This window comes from Bradysia coprophila, chromosome III (assembly GCF_014529535.1).
Source record: "Bradysia coprophila strain Holo2 chromosome III, BU_Bcop_v1, whole genome shotgun sequence".
Lineage (NCBI taxonomy): Eukaryota > Metazoa > Arthropoda > Insecta > Diptera > Sciaridae > Bradysia > Bradysia coprophila.
The window spans coordinates 2,535,315-2,549,526 of record NC_050736.1 but is presented as its reverse complement, the minus strand read 5'-3'; the positions used below and the strand labels follow the sequence as shown (position 1 = coordinate 2,549,526).

Below are 14,212 nucleotides of genomic sequence, written 5' to 3'. Positions count from 1 at the left end.
GACTGCTACGTTACGTACTACGTCCAACGACGTATCCAACTGTCATTTATAGTTTCTTTTTTGTTTTCATTGTATTAAGACGATTGTTGTGAATACGAAGAAACGAGAGTTTTGAACATCGAAGAAATAAATATTTGTAAGGAGTAATTTCATAAAATGCTCAAGCCAAAGGCCCTCACCCAAGTGCTGGGACAGGCGAACACTGGTGGTGTTCAGAACACATTGTACGATGACGAATTATAAATTGAAAATGTGTCCCTGACTCACCCCTTATCATCAATTGCAGATTGCTTAACATGGAAGGGGCTTTATTGGCATATTCAGGATATGGTGATCGAGATGCGATGACCACATCGGCGATAGCCAGTAACGTTTGGTCAGCTTATGAGAAACACGGCCGTAATGCATTTCGAGAGGACAGACTTCAATTCGTTTTGTTGCAGTGTGAGAATGGACATGTTGCCATAACGCAGGTATGTGTGAAGCATTAAGTGGTTGATTGACTGCAGACACTTGCAATAAAATTTATTTTCGATTAGGTTTCGAATCTGCTCCTGTGCTTGTATGCCAAAGAAACAGTGGGCCTTGGTCTGTTGAAACAGAAAGCAGCCGCACTTGCCAGTTATTTAGAAGGACCATTGAAAGAAATTGCTACATCTTAAAGCCGTCAGCTGATGTTTAATTACATGAAAATGTTTTATGTCGATATTTTATACGAAACGTATTTCGAATGAGTGTAAATGATGTGGAAAGAAAGAATTAAAGTTGCTATCAAATGGGCCACACAATTGTTCAATTCTGCTGAAGTTGACTGCCGTTAAATCGTTGGGAAATTGTCTTCAAAAAAATGACTACTCAAGCAATTGACCTGGTGTTAATGATGCATTAAAGAGGTAAGTTCAACGCTAAGCGAATGATTTCTTTATTAACAAACTCCTGCTGAGTTTGAAAATCAAATTGTGTTCAAGACCTACACAGGATTGCAAGAGAAATCATTTCTTACATCTCAAAAACTCGCATTGAGGCTTTGAATTTCTGAAAAGTCTTTTCACTAAAATTTCCGATATCAAGAACATTATAGCAACAACATATCCATAAACCAAGACCAACATTGCTGGTCCAGTGTCGACTAAACTCGCTGTGACGAAATGTCCTCCACCTCCAGAACACTGCGGCTTTCTCGTGTACAGTCGAATGTTTTCTCTCTCTTGTAGGCCGTGTTCATTGATTCTCATTAATCTACACAGAACGATAATAAACCCAACAAGTCTAGTCGAACACCACATTAGACACAAACCCTGTCTTGAACAGCTCCAAATACGAAGAATTCTTTTGAATTGCATACCACGGATCGATTACGTCCAGATATTTAATTTCCCTCAATCCACACTTCTCGTCTTCATAAAATGTTTCGCCAATGATTTTGTAGCCGACACCACTCTCGGTGTGGAATGCAAACAATCCTTGCCGAACATTTTCGATCCCGGTCTCCAGGTTCATGTAGTTTTCGCTACCGTCTTTGTTTCGCACCTTTTGTTCATAAATTTTCTTTCTTACTGGTTCGGTTGCATGCTGTTTCGAGTTTATTGCTTGGTGAGATTTAATGGTATAACGCGGGCGAAACGCGATGCAATACTTACAGAAAAATAGTAGTGGTTAAAGACCGTGTCGTCAACGCCAAACTTTAGTCTCGAATCGAGTAAGTCTTTCAAAGATTTTATTTTACTTGATGGCGACTGCAATAGAGCCACAATGTTAGCAGCGTAGCTCGTGTACCTTTCAAGACATTTCTTTAAATTTTTGCTTAATTTTATCCCAATGTTTTGATATTACAAAAACATAAGCACGACGAATGCTGTAATTGTAATTATGCGAGATGAATGACTTCTCGGCGTAACACTAGAACCTTGTTGACAAGTAGCTCCAAAGACTAGCAGAAATACATCACTAAATCTGGCTCGTAATAATCCAGAATCTGTGTCGATCTAGTATGGAGTAAATAAATCGTTTGGTAATAAGTGAAGCAAGTCCATACAAGAAGAAGCTGAGGTGAACTCTTTGGTGATTTCATTTTTTTTTTAAATAAAAAACTCACTCGTGAACCGTTCGACTGTAGTTTCACTTCCGCTAAAACCGTAATTAGTAAGCATACTGCTGTAATTAACACCAAACATCCCAGACATATCCAAACTAAATCATCGAATGGGAGCAAGAAGATATTGTCTGTGTACGATAATTTCGGTGCACGAAAAATAAAAGCGGAACCAGTTGACGATGGCATTGCAATGTACTGTATTACTGATACGCGATCTGCCGTAAAAAATAATGACGTAGCTCCAAGATCCGCCTCATTTCTCACCAATTGTCCTATCATTCCACTCCATTCCCCATTAGCATCCGCATATCCCCAAGACGAAACAATTGAATACGACACCGTTGCGTTCAAATAGGATATGAGATGATTGGTTAAGATGTAACAGACTTTGGTGATTGTGTCGATGTGCTTATCCCGATAGTCGTCTAAATGACTGAGAGAATCATTGTTTGTGACAACCATTGAGGCTCTCAATTCGATTCCATTTAAGCTGCGTCGTCTACTAATCCTAGTTAATCCGTGACTATCGCTTAGAGAAGTCGTCAAAAACGTCTCCACAATCAGCGGCTGATTGATAGCACTTCTATATACTGCAAAGTGAGTTCTCTAAGATTAAATTATTTGAGGCCGCTACAGTAAGGACGTACCTTCCGCAAAGTTATAAGTTTTATTGTCAGCTCTAGTTATGAAAAAAACTTCACTGTTTGGTAGAACCGCTGAGTCCTTAAACAGATCTAACATCTTCTCTTGCATTGTGTTCACCTGCAATATTTAAAAATTGTAAGAACTGCATAAGAACGCCCTAGACAACGAAAAATCTTAAAAGTTTTATGCTTAAGTTAACATTTTCTTATTTTAATCTATTTAGTCTCTATGTACTCAATGGACCAGGCTAAATCGGGTGACTCATTTATGTAGAGAACGAACATAGTCATAAACACTTGGAACTTGGACAATAGTTTCTTACTCATCGTTTGCATATTTAATGTTAAAAAATTAGAATTACGATAATAATTTGTGCCACTCTACCCCGATACACGGAGTAACACTACCTATTAGCTGACATTATAAAATACTTACATCGGTTGTCACAGTCAGCGAGTCAATCACTACCATCCTAATATTTACGCCAGAGAGATAGTCAGTCTATAAAGTGAGTTCACAGATTCAAATTACCTTCATTGCGACGTCGGAACCTAAGCTTACCTGATTGATAATTCGTTGAATATTCGGACAACGTATATCAACGATAAACACATTGCCTTGATAGGGTTCAACGTTTGAAAATTCAAATTCTTCATCGTTAAAAATACTTATCCGATAGTCTTGAGAACTCGAGATGGAGCGAACGAAACTCACAGATGCATCTGTAATGTTGATATCGTTATGCATATAAGTCAATGAAAATTTCCTTTCACTGACCCACACTCCAACATGTTACTGCCACTGGTTGCAGTGGTTTATTTATTTCTTTGAATAAAGCCTTTACAGCCTCGACAACGTCACTTTCCACACAATTTGCAATCAAAGCGAATTGAAACAGAGTGAATAGTCGCATCAAAGCTCTCAGAGTCATTATCTTATTTGTTGAATTGAAGTACTTGACAACTTGACTTCTGATAGGGAACTGAAGAAATGACTGTACATTGAAACAATTTATAGAGAGCCGAAAAGAACATTCTGAAATGTAAATTGCATAATCCGTAAAAAATTGAAGTTGTTCAAATAGACTTTGATTTTACTGTGTGTACAAAGCAACTAAATAAATAGAACTGCAATTACGGCTGCATGGGAACATTTTCAGCGAAATTAATATTGCCTTCATTCAATGTAATAATAGAAATTGTTTACGAGCCGTTGTTTCGTTTTGCTACTCTTGCAGGCAAAGACATTCAATTTTTAAAGCAATTTTTTATGTATTAAAATCAGTGCCGTACTGTGACTATCAGAGAAATGATAACAGACGACGCTGCGCCGGTGAGGCGGCAGCAACGCCCTCTGTTATCATTTCTCTGGTGACTATACCTTAGACTACACTACTTCCTGTACTTCGTAATAACTAAACAAAGTCAGTGACTTTTAGAACACATTTTTTTAAAAGAACAAACTACGAGCTCCGCACAGCAACATTTTTGTTGAAAGCATAATAAGACGACCAACATTACAAATTTTACCAAAAAATTTATTTCTTCTAAACAAATCAAGATTACAAAGTTACCTCTACACCAGCATCTAATTTACGGATGTGAATTATCTGTAATTGTTATAATTCCACATGCCAATACCGCTCCAACACTTTGTTCCTCAGCTTGAAACGGTGCCCCGTTAACGGTCGGTGTAATAGGAATGCCATAAATATCTGGAAACCGATTAAATTCGATCGGCTTTTCATGAATCACAATCGAACGGCCAACAATCCCTTTCGGTCCGAAAAGCGTTAGATACGGACTGTGGAATGTGATTTCCAATTTGCCTCCCTCTTTCACTTCAACGTTACCTATCTATGTGTGGTGTACGAAATTGTTATCTTCTACCGAGTTCAAAAAAAAAACCCGAACTCATTAATCTCACCAATATATTGCGAACATGCGGTCCGGTTGATTTACATCCTTCTTTCAGATCACCATAAGCGTGTATGTGAACAGCATGTTTTCCGACGGTAAATCCGGTTGCGTTTATAGTGACCATCACGGGATCAGACGAACTCCATTGTCTGAAAATTATAATACCATTTGGACCGCTTTCAGCATTGTCACCGACTAGGTTCGCTGATGCTCTGTATATTGGTAGTGGCTGAAGTGAAGAATTATACACACACAAAAAATTGCTGATTGAAAAGCCGAAGTATATTTACTACATACGTTCACTGGCTGAACAATCAGTGGGTATGCGTAGGGTCTGTGATGAAATGGCATCAACATTTTTCCCGTTGGCTCTTTCCCAGTAATGATTTCCACTTCGCTTTCAAGATTGTCGAGTAGCTTATTTTCTTGTGCAGAAATTGTAAGTAGGAAGAACGAGTAGACAATACCGTGAATACATATCTTTCGCAGCATTTTGGTCAAATGTTATATGAAAATGAGTTTAACGTTAGAGATCTACAAGCGGAAAAGGAAGCATTTTAACAACAAAATCGAAATCGTTCTGTGTACGAGTTTAAACAACTTTCACTGAAATTCCACACTCATTAAGAGCGATCCCACTGTGATAATAATTCTAAATATTTAACATACCAAATAATTTTTTTGGAAAAACTGTTTTTATGAACTGTTCAACTATCAATCGCAAACAACACTAAAACAAAAATGCGTATCGTAAGTCAGGCTTCAACAGTAGACAATTATTTTTTTTTTGCAATCTCACAAATTTAATGACTACGTTGTAACGTTGTGAATTAAAATTGTTGAACTGTTTGGCCAATTTCGGAGGAAATTTTGAAACTATGTCTACTCAATGAGCTATGATCTTGTGTTGCTCCAACGATCGATGAACTTCGCAAGGTGGTTACAACGTTAAATGATTTTACAGGCAAACCGTACGTGATGTGCGATCATTCAAATGGAACGAATCTTGTCATTAAAATGTGGAAGTATCGTTCAGCAAATGCATATATGCGACATAGATTTAATTGTACATAAAGCTTAGTGTAATCATACATATATTTGTACTGTCATGACAGGCCCGAACTGGATGCACGCAGGTCTTTAAACATTTGCAATCGACAATAGATGAGCTTAAATTCAAATTATATGAAATATAATTCCAATGCAAACCAGGGAGTGTATTTTGTTTTATTAGCAAAAGGTCGTTGGTAGTCCAGCCCTGTGTCATCAGTTAAAATAATATATAATTACATTGGGTAATCTGTTTGACTTTTAAGTGGCTGAGTCGTGCAATTCTACAACTAATTCTTGTATGTGGGACGCTTAAATAAAGGATGCATAAATGTCGATAACGCTTAATGTCGAATAGGCCGATAGATAATTTGCTACATACATTAACTATTCACTGTTTAACATGACTGTACGAAAAGGAGTATGATCTCTGCTTTTGTGAAATTCAAATTTCGTGCCATTTCATCCATACAACTTACTAAATCCAATGAAACTAAAGCGTCAATATCCACGAATGTGTACCGAGTTCCGTCGCCATCTGGCGAGAAAACCTATTCTAAGTCAAAACGCATTGAAAGTGGTATTGTATACAGTTTAATTGTCTGAGCCATATGTGCCTGGTTTTACTGTAGAATTTCAAGTACGAAAATTTTAGATTTTTCTCGACATAATGGCTGATCAACAAGCCATACTTGCTAACATCAATGACAACGAATCCGACAATGGACAAATTAACCACATTCTTCAATTAAACGACGATTGTTTAATTGAAATTTTCGGGTATGCATCACAATGGGAACTGTGTTTCTTGAGTGATACCTGCAAACGATTCCAAAATATCGCTCGCATCGCATTCAAATGTCGATGGAAGAATCAGACATACGTAGTACCCACGTATGGTGTCAAAATGGCTGAACAACCTCGAATCTTACGATGTTTTGGGGATCTATTTCATGATGCTGCCATTATGGATATAATGGGATATTTGTCTTCCGCTAACATGCGAAAAGTTTTTGATTGCTTGGAGAGATATTGCAAGGATACACTACAAGGTGTAACTCTCTTGGATAGTAGAAAGCGACCTTTACCACCTTCAGCTGTAAGGCTAATGACCAAAGTTAAGAAGATATGGCTGTACACAGACATTTCACCGACAGACACACGGGCATTGCTTTCTGGATGTAAAGAATTGGTGGAACTAAAAATGGTGGCTTACCAAGGTCCTTTTCACCTTTCTGGCTTCAATTTCCCCAATTTGCGGATATTATCAGACCGTGTGCAATTGACCAACGGCATTCAGTTTTCGCGGTTGGAAACATTTTTCGAAACTCATTCAAAGCTTACAGAGTTGAACATGGATTTCTTAGTTGGTGGCACATTTCTCTCCGAGATAGATTTGACATTTATTTCATATTTGGTGGATTTGGAAACGCTTGGACTACGATTAAGCGAAACAAAAGTCTGTAACACTGAAGCGTTGGCAAATTTGAAAAAACTGAAAAGACTGACGTTTGACCATAGCGACAAAGTGGCATCAGATATCATGATATTGAATAATGTTCCTGTGGAAAATTTGTTGGAACTAACACTGGGATTTTCAGAAATAAATGATGCGGTAGCCAGCATCGCACGATTCAAAAATCTGACTCGTCTTACAGTTACTCAAAATTTGCTGTCGATGTTCTGTGAATTTGACGTGAACATTTCAGAATTATCTCAACTTCGCGACAGTCGATTGATACAGCTGAAGATTGCGTGCAGGAAATTGCTGCAACCTGAAACGATTGTAGCTGTAATTCGCAATTTGAGCGAGCTCAAAGTCGTGATATTCGAGTGCAGCGTTGACCTAACTGAGCCGATTTGTAAGCAACTTGTTGCAGTTTGCTCGGGTCAAAAACGTTGCATTGAGGTCCGACTGTGCAAGGAAGTGTTGGATGCTCCTGAAACGGATTTCGCATTCATAAAAAAATTCAATGAACAAAATGGAATGTTTGTACGAATTACAGTGATGTAAAATGATTAATTTTGTTATCCAATGATACTGTTATGAGACTGACTTCTTCTGAATAAAGCAAATATCTCAGTTATGCTCATAATTGATAAAAGTTTTACATTCAAAGGTGTTTTCCGTGTGTAGTGGAAATAAACATCTGACGATTCTGTTTCCTCTGTCCTTGATCCATTTACGAGCTTGTTACGAATATAGCCTCCTTACGTATTCATGTCTACAATATAAGTTGCTACATCTGATGAATTTCATTGCTGTGAGACAAATTTTCCTTCATTATTTCCCGAAAGTAGTCAGTTTTAATTAAACATCCTTGCGCTAAAGAAGCCAATTTCGTGTTTTACTTCAAAGAGGCGTGAATTCTTTTTATCTTTTTTTTATCTTTCGTTTCTTTTGATGATACAATTTGATGTCATTCAATACAATCTAAATGAAATAGACATGCTTCGGGATGACAGAGTTCATGTTACACCTCTATATCTTGCATAGGAATGAAGCTATAAAGAGAAAATAAGAAATATTTCCGCTTTGTAATTAATTTTATAGGAAGTGAAAGTTTCTCAAATAATATTTTTCTTGTTAGTGGAAGGATTCTGGACTTGTACAAATAGTTCAATAATTAACTACTGAGGTCAAGCTCTTCTCGATAGTCTGCTTAAATGTTATGTTTCATCTGAACCATATGTCTGCATTATTAAACTTAAACTGGTCAAGAAACTTCGGATTTTTGGTTTAAAAAATTCACAAAGAAAAGAATAATAATATTTCCGACTAACGTTTCCATTCAAACAAAATATAATATCCAACAGACGTTTCTAAAGCTCTTTATGTCTGAACTCTACCAGATAGCAAAATTAGAAAATGTAAAAATTGAACAAATCTTCTGAGAACGAGGGATAAAATATTCCTTACGATTTGATACACTCGCACACTGCACACACAATACTCTAAGATCAGAATCATCTTAAATATGTTCACGAGAACAATATAACAAAATGCAATATCTCGGCAAAACAGTGATGTGAATCACCCCTCCATTTAAAACCGTTTGACATGGACGGGAACGCAATGCAAACTCATATAATACAGTTCACAACCAATTTCTCTATGTTATAGCATTATAATATGATGAAAAACTAAGGTATCTTGGGAGGCTTTCAAATACAAATTTTCCTTTTTTCTCCCCATTTAAACCTGCAGGGCATTTTCTATGCTATGTTATATATTCACAAATCTATAATGGGTGAATATCGTAGTAGATTTGGTATGTATACACTTACTCTCTCAGGGTACAACATTTTATATGAAATCTATTATTCCAAACCGATTCAATTGCGTTATCCCCCTACAATTTTCTTGTTAAAATTGTACATATATAAATACACCAAGCAACTCTCTTATCTTTACACATATGACGTGTGCTTATAGTTGCATGCACCCACAACAAAGAGCTTGATGTTCACTTTCTACAATGTTCATAAAGGTATATACAGACACAAGTGGATAAAAGTTTTTTTCCCTGAGTTTTTCTATGGTTTTCGATGAAAAATACCGTTCCTTTTCTTTAGCACCCCATCACATTTTATTTCAATTGCATGTAACGAGCATACTCGTGTATTTATCTATGCTACGACGGATTTCTTTGAATTTCGTGTGAAACGACGTATATATAGCAGCGTTGATTTGGTTATTATACGTAAAAAAATATAGGAAAATCAATAAAATAACAATTTACTGAAATGTATGACGTTATTTGTTTTATAGTCTTAGATGATGATTAATGAATCGATAAATTGCAATACAATTTGTGCGGCATCAATCTCTATAATCTGGTAATCAAATAAGAGTCAATGCTACTACATTAGAGATGTAAGAAGCGAGAGATCGTAGCCAGGTAGAAAAGTGAGATAGGATCTATAAAGATTTGAATGAACGAGAGGGGTGTTTACCACTGATTTAAAACGTAAAATATTACCACTGGGACACTTTCGATAAACTTGGATTTAATACAGACAATTCAGTATTAAATGGTTAAACAGATAGAGAACAGTTTTATGACCAAGAATATGCCATAAAAATTCTTCATTTGAAAACTTGAAATACGTGCCATGAAAATTGAAAATACAAACTGTGCCATCGCGTTTCCAAGCATGAGTGTACTCTAAATAGAGGCCTGAAACGGGACAGTGTGTCATACTAATTTTGGTTATTATTTTTTATTCTTTTTATTTGATTGAATATACAATCCTTACTGTACTCATTCTTGAGCCACTGCGGGCTCAATAAATACCTTTACGATCTTAACCTTGCAGACAGCCCTGCATGTCTCTTTAGGAAATTTATTACGGGTATATCAGAGCTGAGTGACTCTGATTTAATTCTTAACTCTAAGGTTATTACCAATCTGGCTATTTTTCTAAAGAAAAGCAGAAGGTACTCATGAGTTGTAGGAAATTTTACCGATTTTTAATTGACTTCTGGACCTGATTTTTTTCAAGAAACGACGACTGAAATAGTTATTTCATTTTTCAAATTTCTCAGTATTGGAATAAACATAGGTAACAGGAAAAAGATACAAAGGATCACCAATCCAGGTGCCTGTCCCGTATTTTGACTGAACACTATCAAAATCCTAAATCTAATCTACTCATTTTTTGGAAGTCGACAGTCGACCCAACTTATTTCTTATGATACCCCCATGCTACAATCGCTAGACATATAACCTCGAGACTGGAAAGGTTTTTTCACGATACCTTTGCCATGAATATGCTTAGAAATTTTAATTTTGTCTGTTTCAATTGAGATAACATTGTTCTCATAACAATGAAAACAAAACGCAAATCCAACTCCAAACAAACATATGCTGGTTATCTGAACATGTTGTCATAAAGGCATAAAGAGCGTTTCATAATAAGGAAGTGTCGATCATTCAATTATGTGTTTGTGTTTAGAGGCTCGGGGTCACATTGTCCAAAAGAAAGATTTGAAACTGTTTAACCTATCACATACGGTCAAAATGACAAGCTCTGGGAAACATGGTCCTTTATAGTAAAATGCATGTTAAAAAATTGAAGTACAAGATTTGAAATAATTTGATCGATGGAAGTAATAGACCAGATAATAGCACTGATCATTTCCTTGCAGGTTAAAACGTCAAGAGTTATTGTCAAACCTAATTGATTGATTGATTACATAATTGAATGTTTTACTTCATTTGCTTAAAGTATCGTCTAGGGATGGATAATTTTTTACTTCATTCATAAAATATATGATGTCGGACTAAATAAGTTGGAAGTGGCTTATTTTTGTCAGTGCTGTCGAAAGGGTATTCTACATGCGGCTTTATCCTAGACAAACTTAGTTTTTCTAATTTCCTGAGAATTTAGACAAACTTAGACAAATTCAAAGAAAAGACAAACTTAGCGAAATTAAACTGGGCTCATTTAGGTTTTTCTTTTTGTGTAGATTAACAGTTTTGTCTGTTCAACACGTTAGACAACAAATATCAATATCGGATGTCTTGTATCTTCAAGGTTATCGTCAGAGTATGTTACATCACTGTTTGTAAATATTTACAGTTACGTAACACATTTACATGTTTGTGGACATAATAGTACATTACTATTCCAGTGAAGTATCACGATGAGTAAAAGTATCCGAGAGCTTCAGCCCGAGATATCAAATTATTTCACGTGTAAAGTATGGCGTTTTACTTTACGAGCGAGGGAAAGGGTCTTCACTAGTGAGGGAAAGGCCACATTATCTCACTAGTAAAGTAAAAGTCAAAGATACCAACCATAGACCATCAAAGAAAATGAAATATCCCAAAAAAATCCTCCAGAGGCCTTTACGATCAAATGAGATAAAAAAACTTTAATTACAGATTTTTGATAGCAACTAGCGATCGAATTAAAATTATTTTCCAATTCCAATTGTTATTTGACCATCGTTTATGAAAGTGCAATTTGATTACGTTGAAATGTGGATATATGTTATGTTCGATCCACGTAATGTGTGCGGGTATGTTGCATAACCGAATAGACTAAAACCCCTTGTTTATATCAATAATATTATTATTTATTAATTTCAAATATCAAAATCTGAAACATGCATACATTCTCGGAACCAAAATATGTTTTTGTACTTCCATTTGACTGGATTCGCTAGTGATTCAATTTAATTATGCAGTCTGTTGTGGAGAGGTACATCGTATCGAAATAATGTACACAATATTATGTGTGTATGATTCTCATATATATACAGTACGAACATAAACGGGTATACATCAACGAATGAACAGAAATATCAGTCGAAATTTCAACATCGGTGTGTTTCCATAGTATCCACAAAGAATAGGTTCATTGACTAAGCGTAATGTATACATGAATTCATTTTTCTTCACTGAAGTGGAATGAAGCCATTTCTCTTTCTGTTTGGCAAATTTTGAAATTAAATTAAATTATTTTTCAATATTCATTCAATGTGTTACCCATATCAAGTTTCTAGTTTCTTAGGAATAAAAGGCACGATGGCACGATACACGCTCACGAAGCTGTCGTTATTCGGTGGTAAAATGAATTATTCACGAGTTTTACACACCTTCGTAACTCCTGGTACGTGAAATGAAGATAGGTATTAGAAATTATGAAAATTTCCAACTAACTTTCCAAGTGTAAGTTGTTATCCATCAACCGTTAAACTATTGTAGTTAATCTATGGTATATTATATACATACACGAAATGTATTGTGCTTATGTAGCGTTTTAAACTTACTTCAACAAGAATATCGTGACACAAGCATTACGCCTTTTACCTATTTCGTTAGACATTAATATACAAAATCTATTACTTCATTAGAATCAACATTAGAATATAGAGAAAGCTAAATAAATAATAAATATCATTCCCTGACCTAATGATAAAAAAAACTCTTGTCATGAGCGTATAGAACATTGCTCGTATAGGGCATCTGCCTGATTTGCCTATAAAAGTTGTCGTGTATCTGATCTTTTCCTTGTTCTGTTAGGTATTCGATACAAAATCTATTACTTCAGTAGTGTCAACATATGTACATTTTGCTATATAAAAGGTTACTGGCCAGATGTTATAACTTATTTCTTGACATTCATTATCGATAACTGATGAGAGAATAATTTCGAGAGTATCATGTTGAGAAACGACTCAATCGTTGTTAGTGCTACTGTAATAGCGCTGACAACGATACTCAATTTGATGGTGCTTAAGGTATAGCTGGTCGCTAGGAACTATCATAGACTATAGAGTAATATTTCATCTCTAAACAACTCTATTCTCCAATAAAGATACCCTTTCCATTCCTTATAAACATTTAGAATCTGTCGACAGTTGTAACCGAACCGTTGACACGCGTCGCAATTCCGGAAACTCGGTACCGACATGACATCTGATTGCATTCACTACCAGCCAGCCAGGGTGAATAATTTACGTATTTGTAAAGTTGTCCACCTACTATTTACACAAAATCTGTTCTTGTTTTCATAATAACGTGTCGATCGCTCAAGTCTGTCATTTTCAAACATTATTTGCCGTGTGCTCTTTTTATAATCCTTTTAAACGTTACCCCCAATATATGTTCATCTTAATACGATCACATTACTGAAGTATAAAACTCTTTGAAGTCCTTTGAGAGCTTTCAGTATTTGGTTCGTTTTTTACTCAATGAAACATTTCGGCAAACCAAAATTATTTAAAAGCAAGTGAGAATATGTCCCTGAAGCGTTCAATTAAATGGTTTCGAAACGTGTGCACAGATATTATAGCAACTGCTGTGTTTGCTCATACAAACATATCTTCCATATCCTCAGAGTACATTAACATAAAACCATCAATTAAATACAACTTTGATGTGCAGTTAACATAAATTTAGCACCACTAATTGAATAATTTATGAGAAGGGTAAAATAAAACACAGTTTTATGTACCTGTGGCGTGTGTATTAACTCTGTGTGTATCAGGTTTTGGAGAAAGCAATCGGAAATGTTCAGGTCGTGTTCAGTGTGTTGTGGATAAATGTTCAACAAGTCTTCCTTTCGTTTTTAAAGTTATATTAACTGTTTGGAAATGGATAGCGAACAGTGTGCGCGCATGCTCCACACGAAACCCTTACTCCTCAAAACATTTCATATCTGAATGTAATGTCGTACGACTTTCGGTTTGTTTTCTTTAGTATAGATATTGCACGAGGGAAAAAACTTAATAAAAATTCCCCTTCTCGAATTTGTTCAATCTCGCATAGGGCGACGATTATGTGTGTGTAGCATGGTTTGAGGTAGGTATATTCCAAATGCGTGAACTGTCGGAAACGATTTTCGGTTTCAGTACAAACGATTGCATCGGAGGAGTAACCCATGTTGTTATCCCTACACTATGGATTCATTCATAAAAAAATATTTTTTTTTTATTTTTATGTAAGTTGTATGCGGGTCTTTATGGTACGCTATTATGTTTCGATGTTTT

General features: G+C 35.8%; 2 protein-coding genes and 1 pseudogene across 3 annotated transcripts; 1 reads left to right on the top strand and 2 right to left on the bottom strand.

The window, feature by feature from the left end:
• The first annotated feature begins 45 nt into the window (after nt 1-45).
• Nucleotides 46-779, top strand: LOC119078148 (ragulator complex protein LAMTOR2 homolog). The gene is made up of 3 exons (XM_037185624.1): nt 46-224; nt 287-473; nt 540-779. The coding sequence occupies exons 1-3, from the start codon at nt 157-159 to the stop codon at nt 660-662; spliced, it is 378 nt and encodes a 125-aa protein (XP_037041519.1). The 5' UTR covers nt 46-156; the 3' UTR covers nt 663-779.
• A 1,411-nt stretch (nt 780-2,190) lies between these two features.
• On the bottom strand, nt 2,191-3,762 carry LOC119080028 (annotated as a pseudogene).
• A 494-nt stretch (nt 3,763-4,256) lies between these two features.
• Nucleotides 4,257-5,604, bottom strand: LOC119077748 (superoxide dismutase [Cu-Zn]). Of its 2 annotated transcripts, none has more exons than XM_037185050.1 (5): nt 5,459-5,604; nt 5,329-5,389; nt 4,957-5,193; nt 4,667-4,888; nt 4,257-4,596 (listed from the first exon to the last, which is right to left on the bottom strand). In XM_037185050.1, the coding sequence occupies exons 3-5, from the start codon at nt 5,149-5,151 to the stop codon at nt 4,333-4,335; spliced, it is 681 nt and encodes a 226-aa protein (XP_037040945.1). In that variant the 5' UTR covers nt 5,152-5,193; nt 5,329-5,389; nt 5,459-5,604; the 3' UTR covers nt 4,257-4,332. The 2 variants fall into 2 exon arrangements, with proteins under 2 accessions (XP_037040945.1, XP_037040934.1); XM_037185039.1 differs by having other exon boundaries at nt 5,325-5,389; nt 5,459-5,603.
• Between the last annotated feature and the right edge of the window lie 8,608 nt (nt 5,605-14,212).